Source organism: Colias philodice, chromosome 1 (assembly GCF_061535455.1).
Source record: "Colias philodice isolate Cphi_HAF_F1 chromosome 1, ilColPhil1 Martin Lab GWU primary, whole genome shotgun sequence".
NCBI lineage: Eukaryota > Metazoa > Arthropoda > Insecta > Lepidoptera > Pieridae > Colias > Colias philodice.
The window spans coordinates 1,408,286-1,430,085 of record NC_143086.1 but is presented as its reverse complement, the minus strand read 5'-3'; the positions used below and the strand labels follow the sequence as shown (position 1 = coordinate 1,430,085).

The 21,800-nt window shown below is 36.8% G+C and overlaps 1 protein-coding gene across 3 annotated transcripts in view; it reads right to left on the bottom strand.

Moving 5' to 3' along the window:
- Positions 1-21,800, bottom strand: part of LOC149490967 (ras-GEF domain-containing family member 1B-like) — a 57,822-nt gene that overhangs the window by 4,493 nt on the left and 31,529 nt on the right. For all 3 annotated transcript variants that reach the window (XM_089696015.1, XM_089696024.1, XM_089696031.1), the window contains 6 exons: positions 20,133-20,277; positions 4,217-4,462; positions 3,570-3,713; positions 3,173-3,252; positions 1,604-1,705; positions 201-379 (listed from right to left, as the gene is read on the bottom strand). In XM_089696015.1, coding sequence (XP_089552141.1) covers positions 201-379; positions 1,604-1,705; positions 3,173-3,252; positions 3,570-3,713; positions 4,217-4,462; positions 20,133-20,277 — 896 coding nt within the window. The remainder of the gene's footprint in view (positions 1-200; positions 380-1,603; positions 1,706-3,172; positions 3,253-3,569; positions 3,714-4,216; positions 4,463-20,132; positions 20,278-21,800) is intronic.

Here is a 21,800-nt window from a genome sequence, read left to right as displayed (position 1 = left end):
GAAAGAAAGAAAGAAAGAAAATAAATTTATTGCAAAAAACACAGCCAACAACATTACAAAATTTATCTTAAGATTAGCAAACGGATACAGCCTCAGCAAAATGGAATGGTGTGGCATAAAGAGGGATTATCGATGAATATGGCGTAAAAATTGCAAGTGTTATATTATCTGTGTACATATAAACAGGGTGCATGACTCACCGAGCTCAGTGAGCGTGGGGCGCTCGGTGAGGAAGCGCCTCGCGGGCGGGTGCGGGGGCGGCGGCGCGGGCTGGGGGGGCGCCGGGCCGTCCCCGCACAGTCGGCGGGAGGCCAGCGCGCCGCTCACGTGCCGCGCTAGGGCTGTGCACTTGCTGAAGTTCACGCGGTTGCCGGACAGCCTGCAATAAATAAGTATTACAGGACATTATTACACAAACTAGATTTCCGCCCGCGGCTTCGCCCGCGTTTTCAAAGGAAAACCCGCATAGTTCCCGTTCCCGTGGGATTTCCGGGATAAAACCTATCCTATGTGTTAATCCAAGTTACCCTCTATATGTGTGCTAAATTTCATTGTAATCGATTCAGTAGTTTTTACGTGAAAGAGTAACAAACATCCATACATCCATACATCCATACATCCTTACAAACTTTCGCCTTTATAATAGTATTAAGATCGACCTAGTCCCACTGTAAGGCTTATATATATGTAGGATCGGGGCCAAATGAAAAACACTTTGAACTTCTTGAGATTTATTTTCAGACCACAATCTTAATTTTTAGAAAACATCTTACAGAGAAACAGCCGTCTTCACCCACGATCCCATTGAAAGAGAAAGATCATTCCTCATTCGCTCTCTACTTCACATTCACATTCACTCATTGATTCGCTCATAGTCTATCGTTCTTCCATTCTAATCATCGTTCAGAAAGTAATCTTACACACGTTCAGAAACATCAATTAATCATACATCTCACCTTATCATCCCACATATATATAGGCAACGGAGGGATATATACGTTATTATTGCTGGATACGGACTTACTACCCTGCAAGAGACCACCTATAGACATGGCACCTTTTTTAAGCTATTGCATAGCTTCTATCGCGGGCCTTGAGCGCGGGGATCGAATCCAGATATTGCGTAACGAAAAACCTCACGCTCCCCACTCCGACGGGCGCGGAGGTGTGGCTTGAAGGCATAGCATGCAATAGCTTTACCGCGGCAGTCCCCGAGTGCCACACGTCTTTTATTTTTTTTAAGTGGGGAAATCTTGCATAGATACCCACGGCCTCCGGGGAAGGGGCCGTGGGTTATGTCGGATTCCTTGCGACCAAAACCCCACTGTGTTCCGTCAAGCCGCATCATCGACGAGGCCACGGGTATGATAGAATTCGTCCGTGACCCCAATAGACATTGCACCTACGATCAATTGGTCCCCTCCAGTGTCCTGTAGTTGCAGCACAATCTCTAATACGTTATTACACAGATATAGAAAAAAAAAATCATTGTGTTAGGTGTTTCTAATTATACGTTTACCACTATATGTATGACGTTTAAAATAAAAGTACGAATAAAGGCTATAGCAAGTAAAAAAATCAAGTCAAATAGACCACTACTCACTTGGTCGGCGTGCTCTGGTTGACAAAGTGCAAGTCACGGCAAGTGACCGACAGCAGTGGTACCGCTGTCTCAGTCGGGGCCGCTGCTAGGGCTGCTCTGTATCTGAAATTATATATAATTATATATATATATATTTATATATAATATTATAAATGCGAAAGTAACTCTGTCTGTCTGTCTGTTACTCAATCACGCCTAAACTACTGAACCAATTTGCATGAAATTTGGTATGGAGATATTTTGATACCCGAGAAAGTACATAGGCTACTTTTTATCCCGGTAAAATGACGCAATCCCGGAAATCCCACGGGAACGGGAACAATGCAGGTTTTTCTTAGACTGAGCGGGCGAAGCCGCGGGCGGAAACCTAGTTATATATATATATATATATATATATATGTTTATTTAACACTTTATTACATATTATTTTAATAAAATTTAAAAGTAAATCTTATCACTTCAGAGTGATCTCTACCAGGCGACCCCTTAGGCAAAGAACAAGTGTTTGCTGTATAAAGGGAGGCATCAAAATCTTATTTGTATAATAAAATAAAATCAATAAAAACTAAACAATATTTTATAAACATACTTATTACTAAATGATAAACATACACATATAAAATAACAGTTATTAATTGCTTAAATAATATTTATGTACTTAATAGTCGTTTATAAGAAGTTAAAGATATTATTAGTAGATAGTATATAATATATTATATTATTACTAGTAAATTAATTTAAATATTTTACGAAATATATATTTTGGTAACTTGATAAGTTCAAATAGTCTATGTTCGTATAAATGTATCTATATGATTATATGAAATGAGTTTATTTGAATACCCATAAAATAGTAGTTTTCTATATTTGAATATATTAACAAATAGAATAACAATACTCATGTACTTAGATTGTTAAGAAAAAAAATTGCTGATTTTCGGCGGTATGGCGACCATTTAGAACCATCCGAAAAGTATGGCATGGCGATTTTCGTAAATGGCTGCCCGACGATGATTAACTGTGCAAAAATTATCTTGGTACAAATGGTTGAATATCCTTTTTTTTTTCAATTAACGCATTCGCGTCGGTATGGCGGGCTGTAAGTCACACCGGAGAAGTATGGCATGACACTACTGCCTACATCTTTTTTATGGGCTATCGGTAAATTCTAAAACGTTTGTGTTACAAATCGTTTGACACTCATAATTTATCCGACGAGTTCGACTAACGCACACGCGACCGGGCCCCCGGTACCAGAGTTTTGACATCATTTTTCTTTTTGTCATTGCGTACTAAGACCCCTTTTTTATTATTTATTTATTTTTTTTTATAGTGGGGAAATCTTCCAAAGATACCCACGGCCCCCGGGGAAGGAGCCGTGGGTTATGTCGGATTCTTACCGACTAAAACCCCACTGTGTTCCGTCGAGCCGCTTTAATGATGGGGCCGCGGGTATTTGTTAGAATTCTTCCACGACGCGTACTAAGACCCCTGTAGAACCGCCATACTGTTACAAATGATCCAAAATTTTGTGTCAGGGTCTCCCGGCCTATTAAATAATTAGCTTACCTAGCATGGTTTCCGCTCGGTTCGACACACAGCTCGAGCTGACGCAGTTGCTGGCCGCAAACCGCTGACGTGCGGCTCCACTGTGATATAAAAAGAAAAAGTGAGCATATTTCCAATTAGATTAAAAAAAAAACTAAAAATATATTCCAATTCCAATCTTGAGAAAATATTTTAATCTTATTAAACTTATTTCATATGGTAACATAACGCTTAAATAGAAAAAAATTTCGCAAAATTTATTTCTAATAATTTTGAACCATAAAAATCAATCACTCATCACCAATCATACATATTACACAAAAATCTCTTTGTCTATTTTTGTATTTTTTTTTTAACTTTACGTTTTTGTGTGCACCATTAAGTTTTCATTCATTCTTCACCAGATATTTTAACGTACCGTTTTCTTCATTCTAGTGACTGGCAACATATTGAGCGCGCTTATGATCGCCATGAGCGAGTTAAAATTGCCGAGGTTGAAACACTCGCGGGCCGTCATCACCCACTGCTCGATCACGCGGGCACGATACTTGCTCTTTACCGGCTGAAAGTGTTTATTAATTTATTTTTTAAGTGTTAGAAAATATTAATTTTTGCATGCATTTTAGTCAAAAACCTTATAACACAGTCAAGCTAAAAGGTATCAAATTTATAATTCACACGTCAAACAGACAGGACAGTTGTTTGACAACCAAAGAATTAAATTTTGTGTAACTAGCTGTGCTCCGCTGATTTACCCGCAGTGCTCTGCTCCTGATGGTCTCAGCGAGATGATATTATATAGCCTTCCTCGATAAATGGGCTATCGAACACTGAAAGAATTTTTCAAATCGTATCAGTAGTTCCCGAGATTAGCGCGTTCAAACAAAGAAACAAACTCTTCAGATTTATAATATTAGTATTGATTGTAAGCTTAAAATTTAACTGTCAAATTTCTTGTCCATACTTCCCAAAGAAACGACTATCCTTTTATCTTCCTCATGAATCTGCATAAATCTGCACTTTACACGAATAAAAATTTTTAGTATTTTTTTTTTTCAAACTTACCTTCAATATATCAGTAGCGACCAAATAGCTCAATCGGTTGAACCACTCAGCGTAAGCCTCCAGATTCTTGGTTCTCTTCGTTTCCACATCATGCAGGTTTATACCCTTGGATGATGTACCGGCCCGTACCGGTGCGAAGGTCTGGACGAACTCCTCTGGACCCAGGAACGAGAGACGGTGCAATTCCACTATGGTCAGCTGGTTGGCCAGTTCCACGGGTGTGAGGCCCAGGGTCAGGATATCGCCCTGTGGAAGGTCCACAATGTTAATCTATTTTAACGACATCCTATGTCACCGTATGTAAGGCGACTACTTGGTGACAACACGTTAGGTTAGGCAAATTAATTTATTTAGAGCTCAACCTATGATGGTTTGAATCAGTATCAATATAGACGCATCCCTTTCATTCAAGTGAGACGAATTATTCTCTTTTGTCATGTGCAAATTAAGAACACTGTTATTAATGTGAAAAATAGCCGATGCATGCTCCTGAGTACCAACATTCTTTTACTGTTATCGGTAAGTTCTAATAGAGCTCTTATTTTTGACAGATTAAAAGAAAATCAACTTTTGCGTTCAATTCGTAGACGAATGTGAATGAATTCTGAAACTCTTTATTATAATGAATAAGTGACAGTACATTTTTATAAAGGTTATCCAAGTACCCACATTATAATAATTAATTAATATTACTTACATACAACATCTTCCCCTTTCAATAAGATATAACACAAGGATAATAAAATAATTTGCTGACGAACGATACTAATTTTACAATGAACCTTATAAGAGTACACTTAAGCAATAGAGTACATTCATTACAGTAAGTTTAGCTAAACAATCAATTAGTTTGCAATAATCTATATCTATCCATTAGTGCAAAACATAACATCATGTATGATATTCTATAGACATTAGGTAATTATAAATCATCTCAGCTAGTAACATTAAACAAAATTCAAATGATAATCATTCAATCATAAGTTTAACACATTACTCGCACTTAACCTATAAATACTCTAGATTTAACACAAAAGCCAAACAATAGTAGAACATTCGTTATACACATATTCCTATACTACATCATCCCATACTATTTTTTTTTTTTTTTTTTTAATATTCTTACTTTAAATCTTTTATACTAAAACATTATTTATATAGTTAATAAAGAAATCTGTCTGGAGGACGTACTACTCTTCCAGAACGAGTACAATAATATTTTGTATTTTGCGACACCTCAGTAGGAGAAGAATTTATCTTGTTATTTTGGACATAACTTTCATCAAAATCATCATAATCGCCGATAGGACGCCTATAATCAGGTTTCGTACTTTTATTTAAAACGGGCTCGTTCTGATCGACGCCAGTCTTAATAATTTGCTGCCTATTCCTCCTATACCGTGCGCCGTCCGGCGTGCGCACCCAGTACGATCGCGGCTCCGCGGCCGGGCCCTCCACGCGCGCCGGCACCCAGCGGCTGTGACTCATTCCTTGCCCATCACGAATACGTACAAAATCATTGTTATTTAACGGCTTTAATTTTCGCGTATGCTGATTGTAGAACGAGCTCGATTTTTTCGTTTTTTCTGCACGTTTTATTGCTACTTTCTCTCTGGAAGGAAGCTTCGGTCTTAAAAGATTCGAACAAACGGGTAGCCTAGTATTTAAACGCCTACCCATCAAAAGCTGAGCCGATGAATAAATCTCTCCTGATATAGGCGTATTTCTAAAATTTAATAAAGCTAGATACGGATCTGTGCCGTCTTGTTCGGCTTTAATTAATAATTTTTTAACAGTTTGTACGTTACGTTCGGCTAAACCATTAGATCGGGGATAATAAGGCGAACTCGTTACATGTCGAAATCCCCAAGCCTCACTGAAATTCTTAAACTCCCCAGATGTAAACTGCAGGCCGTTGTCCGAAATTAACCGCTTCGGGATACCGTGACGAGAAAACATATCCTTTAACTGTTTAATTACCGAACCGGAGGTAATATCTCTCAATGAAGCGACCTCCACGTATTTCGAATAGTAGTCTACGACCAAAATGAAATATTTATTTTTAATCTGAAAAATGTCAGCGGCTAGCACTTCCCACGGAGTGTCCGGTTGCGGGTGCGGCAGCAGCGGCTCGCGCGGCTGCTCGGCGCGGTGCTGCGCGCACACGCCGCAGCGCCGCACGGCCCGCTCGATGTCCGCCGACATGCCCGGCCACCACATCACGTCGCGAGCTCGGTTTTTACACTTATCGATACCTAGATGGCCCTCGTGAATTCTATTTATCATTTCTTTTCTAAGACTCGTTGGTATAATTACTCTATGATTTTTGAACGCTATATTTTTAATAACGTGAAATTCATCTCTTATATCCCAATACACCTTCGCGCTTCCATCTAACAAGGCTTTCGTGTGAGGCCAACCAGTTTTATAATAATCCATCGCTTTGCAGAGCCCTACATCATTCCTAGTCTCATTCTCCACTAACTTCAGTTTTTCATCACTGAAACCGGTATTTTGAATAATAAGATTCACATGTTCTTCCACATCTTTTTGAATTTTATCTTCAGTACTATGTAAATTATCTAATTTAGTTCTCGACAATGTGTCCGCTATAAACATGAGTTTGCCTGGAACATAACATACATTTAACGAATATCGTTGTAATTTTAATAACAGTCTTTGCAACCTAATAGGTATATCATTCAGTGGTTTTTTGAAAATAGATTCTAACGGTTTGTGATCGCTTTCCACTATAACGTTAGTATGTCCATAAACAAATTGATGGAATTTCGAACACCCATATACTATCGCCAGCATCTCCTTCTCTATTTGCGCCCAGCGACTCTCGGCAGGTGTTAAAGCGCGCGCCGCGAACGCCACGGGCCGCCCCTCTTGCAACAAACACGCTCCGAGACCGAACGCACTCGCATCGACAGAGACGGTAACTTGTTTAATTGGATCATAAAATCTCAAAGAAGGCGCATTCATTAAGGACGATTTAATTTTATTATAAGCTTTAGTATGTATTTCGTGCCAATCGAATTGTACATCATTTTTTAGTAATGATCTCAACGGTTCCACTAATTTAGCATAATTAGGAATAAATCGAGATACATAATTGGACATCCCTAAAAACCTCTCTAACTCTTTTCTATTTACAGGTATACTCATGTCTCTTATTACACGAATTCTATCTGGATCCGGCTTAATCCCATTTGAATTAAAAATATGCCCTAGGAATTTAACTTCTCTTACCCCAAATTTACATTTATCCCGGTTGAACTTTACCCCATTTGCCACAGCACACTGCAGCACCTTATGTAAACGCTCGTCATGCTCCTCTTTTGTCTTACCGTACACCAACACATCGTCGACGTACGTTTCAACGCCTTCACACGCAAACAATCTATGCATTACACTATGAAAAACCTCACACGCACTACTAATTCCGAAAGGCAATCGTAAAAATCTATATCTCCCGAAAGGTGTTGCAAAAGTACATAGCTTAGAACTATCATAATCCAATTTTAACATATAAAATCCCTTACTAGCGTCCAAAACGGAAAAATAATTAGCTCCAGACAAATTTGCAATTATTTCATCAAGCGTAGGCAATTGAAAATGACATCTTTTAATTGCCTCATTTAAAAACTTAGGGTCTAAACATATGCGTAATTTACCATCCGGTTTTTCCACTAATACTATATTTGACACCCAATCGGTGGGCTCACTAACAGGCATTATAATGTTAAGCTGTTGTAAGCGATCGAGCTCCTCCTTTAACTTAGGTCTTAATTTAATCGGTATTTTTCTTGCACTCCTTACTACGGGAGGGACCCTCTCGTCTACAATAATTCTATGAAAACCTGGTAATTCTCCTATTCCTTCAAACACAGATTTATATTGCATGAAAAAGTCTATATTACAATTTTTTATCTCATTAATTCTCATAATCATATTTAATTTGACACAAGCATCTCTCGATAACAAGTTACTGCAATTTAGATTCAAAACAAATATTTTTTCATATATTTTTAAAGACTTATATGTAATCGAGGCCATAAAGTAACCAATAACATTTAATTTATTTTTACTCACTTCTTTAAGAATTACATTAGTTTTCAATAAATCTCTTTTACTAAATCCTGAGGCTAAATAGCTAGACAATGACATTACACAAACATCGGCTCCACTATCTAATTTAAACATCATCGCTTTGCCATTTACATAAACATAATCGAACCAAGCGTGTCCGTCTATCGTGTTTATTTCAATACCGTTTATTATATATTCCTCACCTGAACCCTCTGACGGCGGGGTCGAACGATTCACTTCGCGTAACGATACCGCACTATACCTACAACACTTTGCAAAATGTCCACGTTTATCACATCTATAACAACTTACGTTAAAAGCGGGACACTTATTATATTGATGCATACGATCACAATAGGCGCACTTCGGACGCGTACGTCGCACCTGACCTTGATGCTGCGGCGCGGCGAGCGCGCGCTGCGGCCGCGCCGGCCAGGCGGGCCCGTGCCAGCCGCCGCTCGCCCTCGCTCGCGCGCCGCGCGAACTCACCGCTTCCACCTCGACGTCACGACCGACCATTGAACGCGCACTCCTCACTTCATTCATATAACTTGATGAACTTCCCGGAATTTGTGTATCAATTGCAATTTTATTAGCAGGCGGCGCGGGCGCGTCGACTCGGCCCGCTTGATGACACGCAGCCTCCGCCGCTCGACACCACGATTCTGCGTCACTCAATTCCAAATCCTTTTTTCTTAAAAGACGCTCCCTTAACTGTGCATCTCGTATTCCTCGTATTAACTGCGTTAGAATGAGGCTATCTCTTAGTTCCCCAAATGAACACACTTTACTTTGTATTTTTAAGCGTGCAAAATAACACTCGAAAGTTTCATCTGCGTTTTGATAACACTCGAAAAACAAATGACGCTCGTAATTAATATTCTTCTTCGGGTCTAAACGTTCTTGAAACTTCAAACATAATACGTCATATTTGTTAATCTCACTACTTTGAAAATCGAGTTCTTCATATATTTCACGTCCACATTTACCAATTGAATGTAAAAATAAAGCACACTTCTCACGTCCAGGGGCATTTTCTCTTCCAGATGCAATTAAATACCAATCAAAACATTTCTTCCAATCTCGCCAATTCTCCGCCATATTGCCATGACTTGACATTGCCGCTGGCTGTTGTATCGCATTATTGATGCAACTTAAATCTTTATCACTCTTTGCCATGTTCACAAATACTTATAAACTTTTTTAATGAACAATATCTCATTTGTATATACTAATTATTCACTTAATTTGCAATTATTTTCACACCTGACACCATGTTGTGTTTAACTCTTTATTATAATGAATAAGTGACAGTACATTTTTATAAAGGTTATCCAAGTACCCACATTATAATAATTAATTAATATTACTTACATACAACAAATTCAATGCATCGGTCAAAAAAATGCATTGGACCAAATTATATCTGATCTCTTCCTACTACGAATGTCCTTGTTAAAAAAAAGAAAAATAACGAAGGTGTTGACGCCTTGTGTGCAAAATTATTAATTACACACACACGCAGGCTCGCGAGTGCTCATCGGTCGATGGCCCCCCGGCCCCGCGCGCCTGATCCCGCACTCTCAGCTCCGCGGCTCGTGCGAACAGTCGAACACACGCATTAATAATTACAATTTGTTTGTACTTGTCTGTACTATGTAAATTGCCGAGCACAAATATAAACCTTGAACTACCATTACGACTTATTATTTCATTATTTCACCGGCGACGAAGCCCTAAAGCAGCAACCAGCCTCTTCAGAAGGTAACTCCTATTATAATTCCCCGACAAAAAACAGCTACTCGTACGTAGAAAAGTTAAAGAACTAACGGAAAAAATATTGCAAGTAGAGCGATAAAAAATCCACCACCAATAAGTCTTACGTCTTTGAAAGCAACAAAGAAAGATTGAGAAAAAAACGAACATCATTAGTTCTGGAAATGTGTATTTGTGAAATAAAATTGGAGTGACTAATAAAGATCTGGTTCAGATAAAACCAAGTTAATCAAATAGAAAGATCGCTTACAAGCGGTAAGACTGCCTATTTAACCCGGTATATGTTTTTTAAAGTGAAACTTTTATTACATCGTCTCAAACTTTTTGGTCTGTGTAGCGCATATCGCGTGTATCGCGGCAGCCGACCGTCACGCGACATGCGCTACACAAAGCAGTGTTCGGAACCGTTCGAACAGTTTCACTTTTACCGTGGTTTCATAAAACCACACAACATTTTGTATGATACACGTACGTACAAACAAGTAAAAATGGAATTGTAATATTTTGTGATTAAAAATCTTATATCTTCTTTCAGGGCAATTATCACTGGAAGCTGAAAAAACCCGGTTGCAGTGTGAATGCGACCGATGGGGGAACAAGTATAATTTGGAAGGTTAAATGTTCTTAATTACAAAATAATATGACAAAATGAGTATGATGCATGGAATAATTAATTTTCCAAAATCATGTTATAATTTGTGTTAGAATTAATTATCGAATACTAAATATTATTTACATAAAATAGCGTAGCGGCCCTGGGTCTTGGGATCATTCCAGAACATAGCCTGTTGGACTCGTGCACAAGACTGTCGATTTACTTGGAAGAGAGCGTTTTTAAGGTAAGAAAATGATGGAAAAATACGCTACGAATGAGATATTAAGTATTTGGTTAAGATGGTTAAAAATGAGTTAGTTATGTAGTGTGTAAAAAACCTGCTTTGAATATAGACTTTAAAACTTATGAGTGAGAGGACCCTCTCCCCTCTCTTTTAAACTTGTTAAGGGTACCTTGTTTCTAAAATACCCGGGTTTTAGTCAAAATTCCTTCAATACACACTTTTTGAAACGCTTTGTTTTAAATATGTAGTATGTTTTATATTAATATACAGTACTCCAAAATTAATAATGCGCATGCAAATCTTCGCTAATTGTCGTATTTCCGAAAACACTCGAATCATTGAATCGTAAGAGCCCTAAACAATGCACTTGCATTTTACACCTTGTTCAAAAGAAATAGAAGTCAATTCACGGTCATTCACAATCAAAAACAAATCGGGCGGTAGGTGACGGTAGCCTGCCAGTCAAAAAACTCAAAAATCCGTCAGTCGTCTTTAAATATTGGTGGTGACTGCACGTGTTCTCTCTGTGTGGAATTATATAGAGCTGCTATTACATAACCTTCTTGGTTTTGTTTTTAAAGGTGAATTAAATTAATCGATGAAATTATTTACACAGGTGATGGCAGTAGGGAAAGTGAAAATAAAGAAGAGCATAATGAAAGTTCCGATGTATCTAAAATGTCAGAAATAAAGATAATCCCTGATTTTGATTGTTTTTATTTTTATTTTATTTTTTGTAATTGTCATAATAATGAAGAATGATCAGTACTGTAAATACTTTTGAACTAAGATTTTAATGATTAGATTTATATGGTTTAAATGTAAACCTGTGTTTGAAAACCATATTTTATACAATATAAATTTTGTGTTATTTTAACCTTTTTTTCTTCCATCATTACACCAGCTTCAATGAGACATTATAAAAGTACTATAAAATTATCCAAGTAAATCAATCCAACAAAGATATATTCGCAATCGTGGAGTTATCCTCGCTATTTACTTACAAGGAATTATCGAAACAAAATCGTTACTTACAAATAATTAATATTAATCTCTTTTAGCACAAAACACATAATTTGACTAAATTATGCATGAAGAAAATGCATTTAATCACTCTATATACATATCATCTTCGGACGCTCCGGGAATATGACAGTTGCCGAACAGTGACGAAGATTTCTATGCGCATTATTACTTTTGGAGCACTGTAATTATGCTATCATTTTGATATTCATATCATGTTAAATGCATGATAAATATTTTAATGCATTGTATTAAAATTTGCTTAATCACGGTCTGCAAATTGCACAATGCTCTTTTCAATGTTATTTTTATGAATGATAAGAAAAATATTATCAGATAAAGAAGGGTTGTTATATTAATGAATGTTTTAATAATATGCAAGTTAGCCATTTAACATGCGGCCGCACCATTATGAATATTACTGTAATTTATTATACAAAAAAATACTATATAGTAAAATATTTATTATTTATGATAAAATGAATCTAAAATTTTTAAAAATATATCCCATTTCCAGTTCTATTTTATTATTATTTTTAATGATCATTACAGATTAGCAATAATAGTGTTACGTATAAAATAAGAATTACATTACTTAATAAGCACATTTTTCTAAAAATGATTACCTTAAAAAAATACCGGGTACCTTAAAAAAAGTTGAAAACTTTCCAAGTTTCAGTAAAATCGTTATCTCTTACCTATCCTTCTAAATAGAGATAGCATCAATACTATATTAACTAATGAGCAATTTTTAAAGTGAAACTTTTATTACATCGTCTCAAACTTTTTGGTCTGTGTAGCGCATGTCGCGTGACGGTCGGCTGCCGAGTAGGTATAAAACAGTGTTCGGAGTCATTATCGTACAAATACGATAATTTTGTGCCTAAGTTTCACTTTTACCGTGGTTTCATAAAACCACACAACATTTTTTTTTTGTATTTTGTTTTCTTTTTTTTGTATTTATGTGTGTGTTAAATCAAGTGTATTATATTGCTGGATGCAGGCCGCCGGTGAACGGTCGTACTGGAAATCCTTGAGGGAGGCCTTTGTCCAACAGTGGACGTCCCACGGCTGAAACAACGACGACGACGACGACAATACAATACTCTTGATATAAATTTTTTATTGGCTGTGTTGTAAGAAAAAACCATTCAGCGAAACTTTTAATTTGGTGTCAATCTGTGACCAAGGATTTACCGAAGGAGCATGCACTACTCTCGAACATCTTTTTTTCATTTTATTTAGAAACCTTATAAAGAAAAAACTTGTTTCCCTTCAACAAAAATTTTTAACAATTGATGTCAATCTTTGAACGGTAAACCAGGATTTACAAAAGAAGCATACATCACTCTCAAACATAAAGTCCATCAGTATAAAGAGGGAAAACAGCGGAAAATTTTAAACAAAGTTCCGACTTTGTATTCCAACAATACAAAGTACTTTAGGATACACATATCTCAAAATCCATAGTATGTAGAGAGAAATTCAAACAGATTGTTATTATGAATGTCAAGGTTTAGTTTTTTTGGTAGTGCATGTAAACAAAAGAATCAAAGTACTGATAGGCTACTTTTTGATAAAGGTACTAATGGGAATCAGAATACCAATTTAGTGTCACAAGCACTTCATATCAAGAAAGCCAAGTGAAAAATAAACCTTTTACTTGAGCCAAAAACCTTAAAACAAACTTTAAACATCCGAATAGAAATGATTATATCTATATTTCGTTAGATCCCCTATATATGTTGAAATTTTTAAGAAAGCATAACGAAGAAAACGCAGAAAGATTCGACGTTTGAAGCTTGAAGTGAAATTTTGTTGTGAGTTAGTTAATTAAATAACTTATAAAGAAGTAATCGTTGTTAGAACTGCGTAATTATTGCAAAATTAAGTAGATATACATTGTTTCCCCAATATAAACTGTTATCCTCAGTTCCTTTTCTGCTTTTTGCTAAGATTGTATTGAATTTGTTCGTTTTTTTGTATCTCTATGACGTTTTATAGGAAAAAAAGTTATTATTATTATTTCTATATAAATTTTATAGTAAGATGTTAATATGAAAATTGCTTTTAACACTAGAGTACACAGAGAACGGGATGCAAAGCCTACGACGCTCACTGAAATGAGAGCATTTGTGGGGTTACTCATAATCATTGGTGCTAATAGATCAGGATGACAAAATCTCAAAGAATTTTGGGACAACTCTGTGGGAACAGGCTTGGAGCTGGTTTATCTCACAATGTCCATAAATCGATTTCGATTCCTAATACGTTCTATACGGTTTGATGATATCCGCGATCGCCCCCAGAGACAAGAAACTGATAAGCTTGCTGCCATACGAGTCTTTATTGAGGCAATGAGAGATCCGCCCAAATTTCAAGACAAGTGGAGACCGACAAATTAATAGCTCTTTGTTTGGGTTTCAGAAAGACTGTACACTAGTTAGTTATGTGCCAAAAAGGAACAAAACAGTCCTATTATTGTCAACACTGCACCACGATGCAGCAATCGATGCTACAACCGGCGATGCCCAAAAGCCTGAAATAGTAACATTTTATAATCAAACAAAATGTGGGGTGGATATTGTTGACAGATTGTGTCGTCAATATGATGTGTCTAGAAATAGTAGGCGCTGGCCACTTACATTATTTTTCAATTTTTTGAATATTGCCTGTATAAATAGTCTAGTTGTTCACCAATTGAATAACTCAAATTAAAAAATAATAAGACGCATTTTTTTTCAGTCTGGGGTTTGAACTTGTAAAACCATTAATTTTAGAACGTATAAGCCACGATAACAAACGAAAGCAAAATTATTATTGAAAGTGTCCGAAGCTCCTCAACAAGAAAATATACAAATTCGTGATGGAGTACAAGGAAAACTTGTTCAAAATGCTATAGGCGTATTTGTAATGATCATCAAATTTTAATTTGTCCATTGTGTGATGAATATTAAAAAATATAAGTAGAGTTAAATGAAAGAATTAGACTTAAAGTTGATTGATCTCAAAGAAGTGAAAATTATGTGATTTTTTTAGAAGTCTGAAGTTTTGTTAATATTTTTGTAAGTTTAATAAAGAAAATATTTCTTTTTGTTTCAGTTTACTTGATAAATGTAATTTATCATAAACAATGTGTTTTATTAAAAATTAAACGATTATCTTTCAATGTACGCACAATTCAAATCGAGACTACAAAATTTTCGCTGAACAGCTGGAGAAGTTGCATCTGGAGTTCGAAAGAAGGTTTGCAGATTTTGCCGCTCTCGAAGAAGTGCTGAGTTTCATGGTATCAATGAAAACATTAACATTGACAACTTGACCGTTAAAATCGGCAACTTAACCGATACTGAATCTCTAGTGGTCGAAGAAGAAATAATAAAAATGAGAAGCGATATTTTTCAGAAAGCTAGAGCATCTGGTAGTACAGAATTTTGGAAAGTGATTTGCAAAGAAAAGTTTCCATGCCTCAGAAAGGTGGCTTTATATTTGACTCCATTTTTTGGGTCTACCTATCTTTGTGAATCCACGTTTTCAACTATGAATGAAATAAAAAAGACGTGTGGCATTCGGGGACTGCCGCGGTAAAGCTATTGCATAGCATGCCCTCAAACCACACCTCCGTGCCCGTCGGAGTGGGGAGCGTGAGGATTTTTCGTTACGGAATTTCTGGATTCGGTCCCCGCGTCCAAGGCCCGCGATAGAAGCTATGCAATAGCTTAAAACCCTAGGAGCCCTTCTGGCTAACATTGAGAAACACCAACCAAAAAAATATGTGCCATTAAATAAACGTTTTCTTTCTTTTTTTCACAGGTCAAAAGTTTGGCCACCCCTGCTATAAAACGTTCCATAGAAAACTACAACATTTTATCGACGAGTTGCAAAATTTAAAAAAAATTGAAAAGAATTTTAGTACCATTTTCACCTTGATAATAAGTTGCGAAAAACCCATAATCAATTTAAACTAATATTAAGGAAAAATTTGTTACACCAGTCTTATAGTTCTGAATAGAACTGAAATTTATTAAGGAAAAATTTGCCGCTCAGCCTTGCTCGCAGCTTGCACCAGTTCTCCATAGAACTGAAATTATCGTCTTTCCAAGAAACAACAGATTTATGTAACAGCAGAAATGTTGCTCCTAATAAATGATGTTTGATATCCTGGACTCACAAGTTCACGGCAACGGCTATAAACGGGCTCTTAATAACAATAACGCAGCCATGGTATTCGAAAAATAAAACCAATGCAGAGAATTTATTCTGTCTCTACAAAAAGAAACCCACACAAACCACGTAAAATTCACCTCAGAATAGTTCCTTGGATTTTTTATTGTAATAGAAAATTTAACGATACACCACGTATCGATTCGGAATGAGAGTACAAATATTAAATTTGTAATTTTTCATTTTCCAAAATTACACGAAACTGTTTTTGCGAGCATAAAAGCACAAGGAAAAAAACAAATACTCTTACATTAATTATATAATTGTGATTATGTATTAACTTTAAGTTTTAATGTGTGAAATTAAGTTGTGTGAGTTGGAATTATATATGTATTTCAGTAGGTAACAAATAGATCTATACCACAGTATTACAATAATAATAATAATCGCTCTAAAAAACGTCATTGTATATTACCCTATCCTTTCTAACACATTACAAATGCTTAATGAAGAAACAGGCTAGCTAGTGACGCCAAAACTTGCGCAGCTTTAGTGAAAAAAAATTAAACACCAGTCATTCAAAACTCCGTACCGTCCGTTAAATTTATAAAGAATAGAAAAAATTCGATCACGAGGCGGGACTCGAACCCGCATCCTTTCGCGCCATTCCGGGGGATGCCTGACCAACTCAGCCACTCGTGACCCGCCAGAGCAATCGAATTTATTCTATTCTTTCAGTTTTATGTGTCTGGAGGGACACACCGCGCGCCATCTTTTTTCGAATTTTTTCTATTCTTTATAAATTTATATTTATAAAGCATTTGAATGCCATAAAACTAAAAATATAAATACGTATGACAGCTAATTTTTTTGTATTTTTGGGATGCTACTACTGCTTAGTATGGATATGCCTCAGGAATATATTTGATGGCGTGATACCAATCCAGATGAGCTGTACGTGTATTTCGCAATAGTCCTAGCGACTGGGATTATTGTGAGATCACGTATAGACTCATACTGGAGTACAGGCCAGGACTTATTATCTTCTCCTGGGTTTGCGGCAATGATGAGTTCTGACCGTTACTTCTTGCTATCTAAATGTCTCCACTTCTCCAATAATGATGACTGCATTCCAGACACAATGACGCGATCGGAGGCAAAGCTTTTTAAGGTGCGTCCTATTACAGACCATCTTAACCAGCGGTTCCAACAATTATATATTTTATCACAAAATATTGCGTTATACGAAAGTCTGACACAGTGGAAAGGTTGGTTAGATATTAACCAATTTATCCGAAATAGAGCAGCCACAGTCGGAATCAAAACCTACGAGGTTTGTGAGTCCCAGACTGGCTTGTGGCGGTTTGAAGTGCACGTAGGGCATGACGAATCTCCACGAGATAGTCGTTTGTCTGGGGTTGTGCCGGCACTTGTGCTTAAACTTCTCAATGGTCTTGAGCACAAGGGCCACACGGTTTGGATGGATAATTTTTATAACTCTCCTGCGCTTGCGCGAGAGTTAAAGATACGGGGATTTGACTGTGCCGGTACTGTCCGCTTGAATCGTCAGTTTGTTCCCACTGAACTCACTAATCTGACCAAAGGTGGTTTGGCTGTAGGTCAAGTTCCTGGCTGCACTTCAGGCGATGTGGATCTTGTAGTATGGCGAGATAACAACCTCTTTTCTCTTATCTCGACGTACCATGGGCTAGCAACGGTAAAGTGTGGCGACGTACTTAAGCCCTCAATAGTACTCGATTACAATGTGTGCATGGGTGGTTTTGATCGCAAAGATCAAATGCTTGCCATGTACCCGCTAGAAAGGCGGCGTAATCGGGTGTGGTACAAAAAAGTTTTTAGACGCCTGTTAAATGTTAGTATCCTGAATGCTTTCATACTACTCCGCACACAGCGACCTCTTACCCACCGAAGGTTCCGTGAAACTTTGGTAGGGGAATTGGTCGCAAAACACAAGCCACCTTCACCCTCAGCAGGTACAACTAGACCAGTGGGACATTTTCCGGCTCAGTATGACTTTCTGGCCGGAAAACTGCACGAACGCCAGCGCAGATTTTCCGTTGTATGTAAAAAACGTACAACTGCATATTGCAGGCAGTGCAACGTTCCACTGTGCGTGTTTACCTGCTTTGAGCCACATCACTCTTAACAGTTACACATCACACAAACACTAACACTTGTGACACTTGCCTGTGCCGCTAACGCTACGGGCAATTTTATTCCACCCATGTTCATTTTTCCCAGGCTTAAATACTCTGAACTCTGACCTCCAGATTGCATTGGAGCTGGTAATTCTTCAGGATGGATGACAGAAAAGGAATTTTTGGTTTTTATGAATCATTTTATCAAATACGCGAAACCCACCAAGGAAGAGCCAGCTCTATAACTACTCGATAATCATAGCTCACATGTGAATATTTCAGTTGTCAAAAAAGCCAAAAAAAACAATGTTATCATCTTATCGTTTCGCCCCCATTGCTCTCATAAATTGCAACCTATGGACGTAGGAGTCTATGGCCCGTTTAAAAACTACGGGACAGAGCACAGACTACATGAATGCATAATAATCCGGGGAAAATGATGACAATTTATGACATCCCAAGTGTAGTAAAGGAGTCATTACCACTCGCCTTGAACCCTGCAAATACTATCAGTGGATTTAAAGCTTCTGGTGTTTGGCCTTTGAATGTGGATATTTTCCAAGACAGTGACTTTGCACTAATCGTCCAGATCCTACAGAACATTCAGAAAACGTTCTAAATGAAAGTGAAAATTTATCGTTGAATCTTGAAAATCCAGAACTATTAGAATTTGCTCCTGAAGTGGATATCAGCACCACAGAAATTATACGCCAAATAGAAACTGCAAACGAACCAACTCTAAGATGCTCAGGCAAAAATCAATTTTCCTCACCGAAGATTAAGCCCTTACCGAAGGCACCACCGCGAAAAAGGAATAGAAATTGCAGACGTAAAAGGAAGTCTGCTGTTTTGACTGACACGCCAGAAATAATCTTTGAGAATGGAATATGAAGAATAGATAAAGAAAAATGGGAAATGAAATGCTAAAAAAACTGTGAACAGATTCAGAATTTGAAGATTATCATTGTCTTGTTTGCGATGAGGCGTATAGTCATTCAAAAGGTGATTGGGTTGAATGTTTTGTTTGTAAGATGTGGGCACATGTAGGATGTGTGACAGGAGATACTATTTCTTTTATTTGTATCAACTGTAATTCTGATGCAGACTGAATTATTTCGTAAGGAAACTCATAGCAAGGCTGATTATTGTAAGTTGTTATGTAGAACTAAGAGATAATTACGAGACTTGATTTGTAGGTTTATAGTTAAGTTTACTGTAATTTTAGAGTGCCATTTTGATATATAAGTACCTACCTCTTATGATACATAAGTACAAAATAAGATGAATAGTTACAAACTTAAATCGTTAATTTATTGATTATAAAAAAGTATGTTTCAGTTAATTATTTAATGAGAAAATACATATTTTAGAAGTACTTAGTTAGTTATTGTTTTAACAAAGTAAAATAATTAGATATGTGAAAAAAATAAATGATTGAAGGTGTCACATTTTTGTTTTTAATTGATGTTACTACTTGCCCTAAGCACGGGGTACGTTGTAACACTTCCCTTTATTAAAAAACAGTAATTGCGGAAGAGTTACCTAGATTTTTGATATTTTTTCGATTTAACATAATAGAAGAATAGTTAGTTTCAATCAAAGTTTAGTTAGTGATAAGCTAGCCAAGATATCGCCGGAACACAGTGGGGTTTTAGTCGGTAAGAATCCGACATAACCCTTGGCTCCATCCCCGGCGGCCGTGGGTATCTTTGGAAGATTTCCCCACTATAAAAAAAAAGCCAAGATATCGCGAGAGATAAAAGTATTTTTGAAAATTGTTACAACTCTCGCTTCCCTATACATAAAAATTGTCTATTTTTACGCACTAAAATAGATTAACAGCAGGTAATAAATCCGTACCGGTTGCAAGCAATCAGTGCTTGTGACTTGCGGCACGTCGGCCAGCGACTCCTCGTAGTGCTCGAGCGCAGTCAGCTTGTCGAGCAAACGCTCGAGCATGCTCGACACGTCCTCGCGCACCGACGACATGTGTTCCGCGGCGCACCTGAAACGTTTTCAGTGCACGTTGAGTATTTTTTAAAGGTGTTTAATCGAATTTGATTAAATTCCTCTACCTGAAAAATGAAATTTAATCGTTTTTGATTAAAGAGCTCTAAAAATGAAAATTCGCCCTCGCTTTACGCTTGCGTATGCAGCTTATAGCACTTAGAGATCGCGTACATACAAAGGTGACAGAATTATTGAAACAGGTTCAATAGTTTCTGAGATTCTCATTAAAACAAATAAAGAAAAAAACTCTCTAACTATTGGAATAGAAAAGACATAAAAATCACTGCAAGTATCAGAAACTAAATTTTTTACATCCGTATTCAAATTATAATCATTAGTGATGCAAGTAAAATATACATCTATAGCTGTATACAATTTCCTCACTAGATAGAAACTTACAGTCGCAAAGCATTAATAACATTTAAATAGTTCGTATGCTGACGGAGCACAGACAGGATTTAAATAATAAGGAGCCAAACACGTCGCTAATTATTTCGCAAAATTATATAGAAGCGCTAATGAGTATAATACGACTAATTACTATCGACTATACATTTGACATGGCAGTTACGCTGCCAGGAGCTAAGTGGTACAACAAAACCAGGGTTTCTTGGTTCTACTCCCTTTAGAGACTTTATATAAATATTTATCTTGCGTTTAAGTCAGGAGAAATATCGATCAGTGACATAAATAATGATTTTTACTCAACATTTTGTACGATAAACCGTTAATAATAGAATAGTAATAAAATAACACAAACATACGCAATGCTATACAGTATACACAATTATATTGTTTATTCACTTGGCTCTGATGAAGAAAACTTATTTTGATGTACAAAATATAATGCAATTCCAACTTGGGGAACACGTGTTATTTGAATATTCTCCATCATGCAATCTCTTCCAATTTAATCAAAATAATAAAAGTCATTCTGGTCAAAACTTGAAGATAATAGATTAAAACAAACATAAAATAAAATCTCCATATTGAAAGTTGGTCCTTCGCAAAGCATTTCAAATTCAGTGAACGTTAGAACATATTTACATATGCACACAAGCTTCTTGCATTCGCAATAGCGCTCAATCTCTATACATGATTTTGCTCTATTAAGATGAATAGGCAATTAAAATCCTGCTCAGTAATTTGTCGCCTTGTGACCCAAGTGTAAGTTGCGAACTAGGCCAGCGCATTTGTTACTCAGTTTCCTGGTTAATCCGGGAAAGATCCAGAACATTATAACTCGCTTTCATTAATATACTTTGGCTCGACTAACCGTAATGGGAATTTGCAAGCTTCGTCAGATATAATTATGGAACTATCAAGTCTGTAAACCAAGATTAGCTTGAGACAATTCTGGAAAAAAGCTAATTAACAGGGAACCATCCAGAGTAAGGAACTTAAAAATATACATCTGATTTATCATTTATAGTTACAATAGTTCAAAGAGCAGCATTCACCTCCCAAAATTGGCATCCCATAAAAGCTTGGTTCACTTCAAGTACACATACTACTATG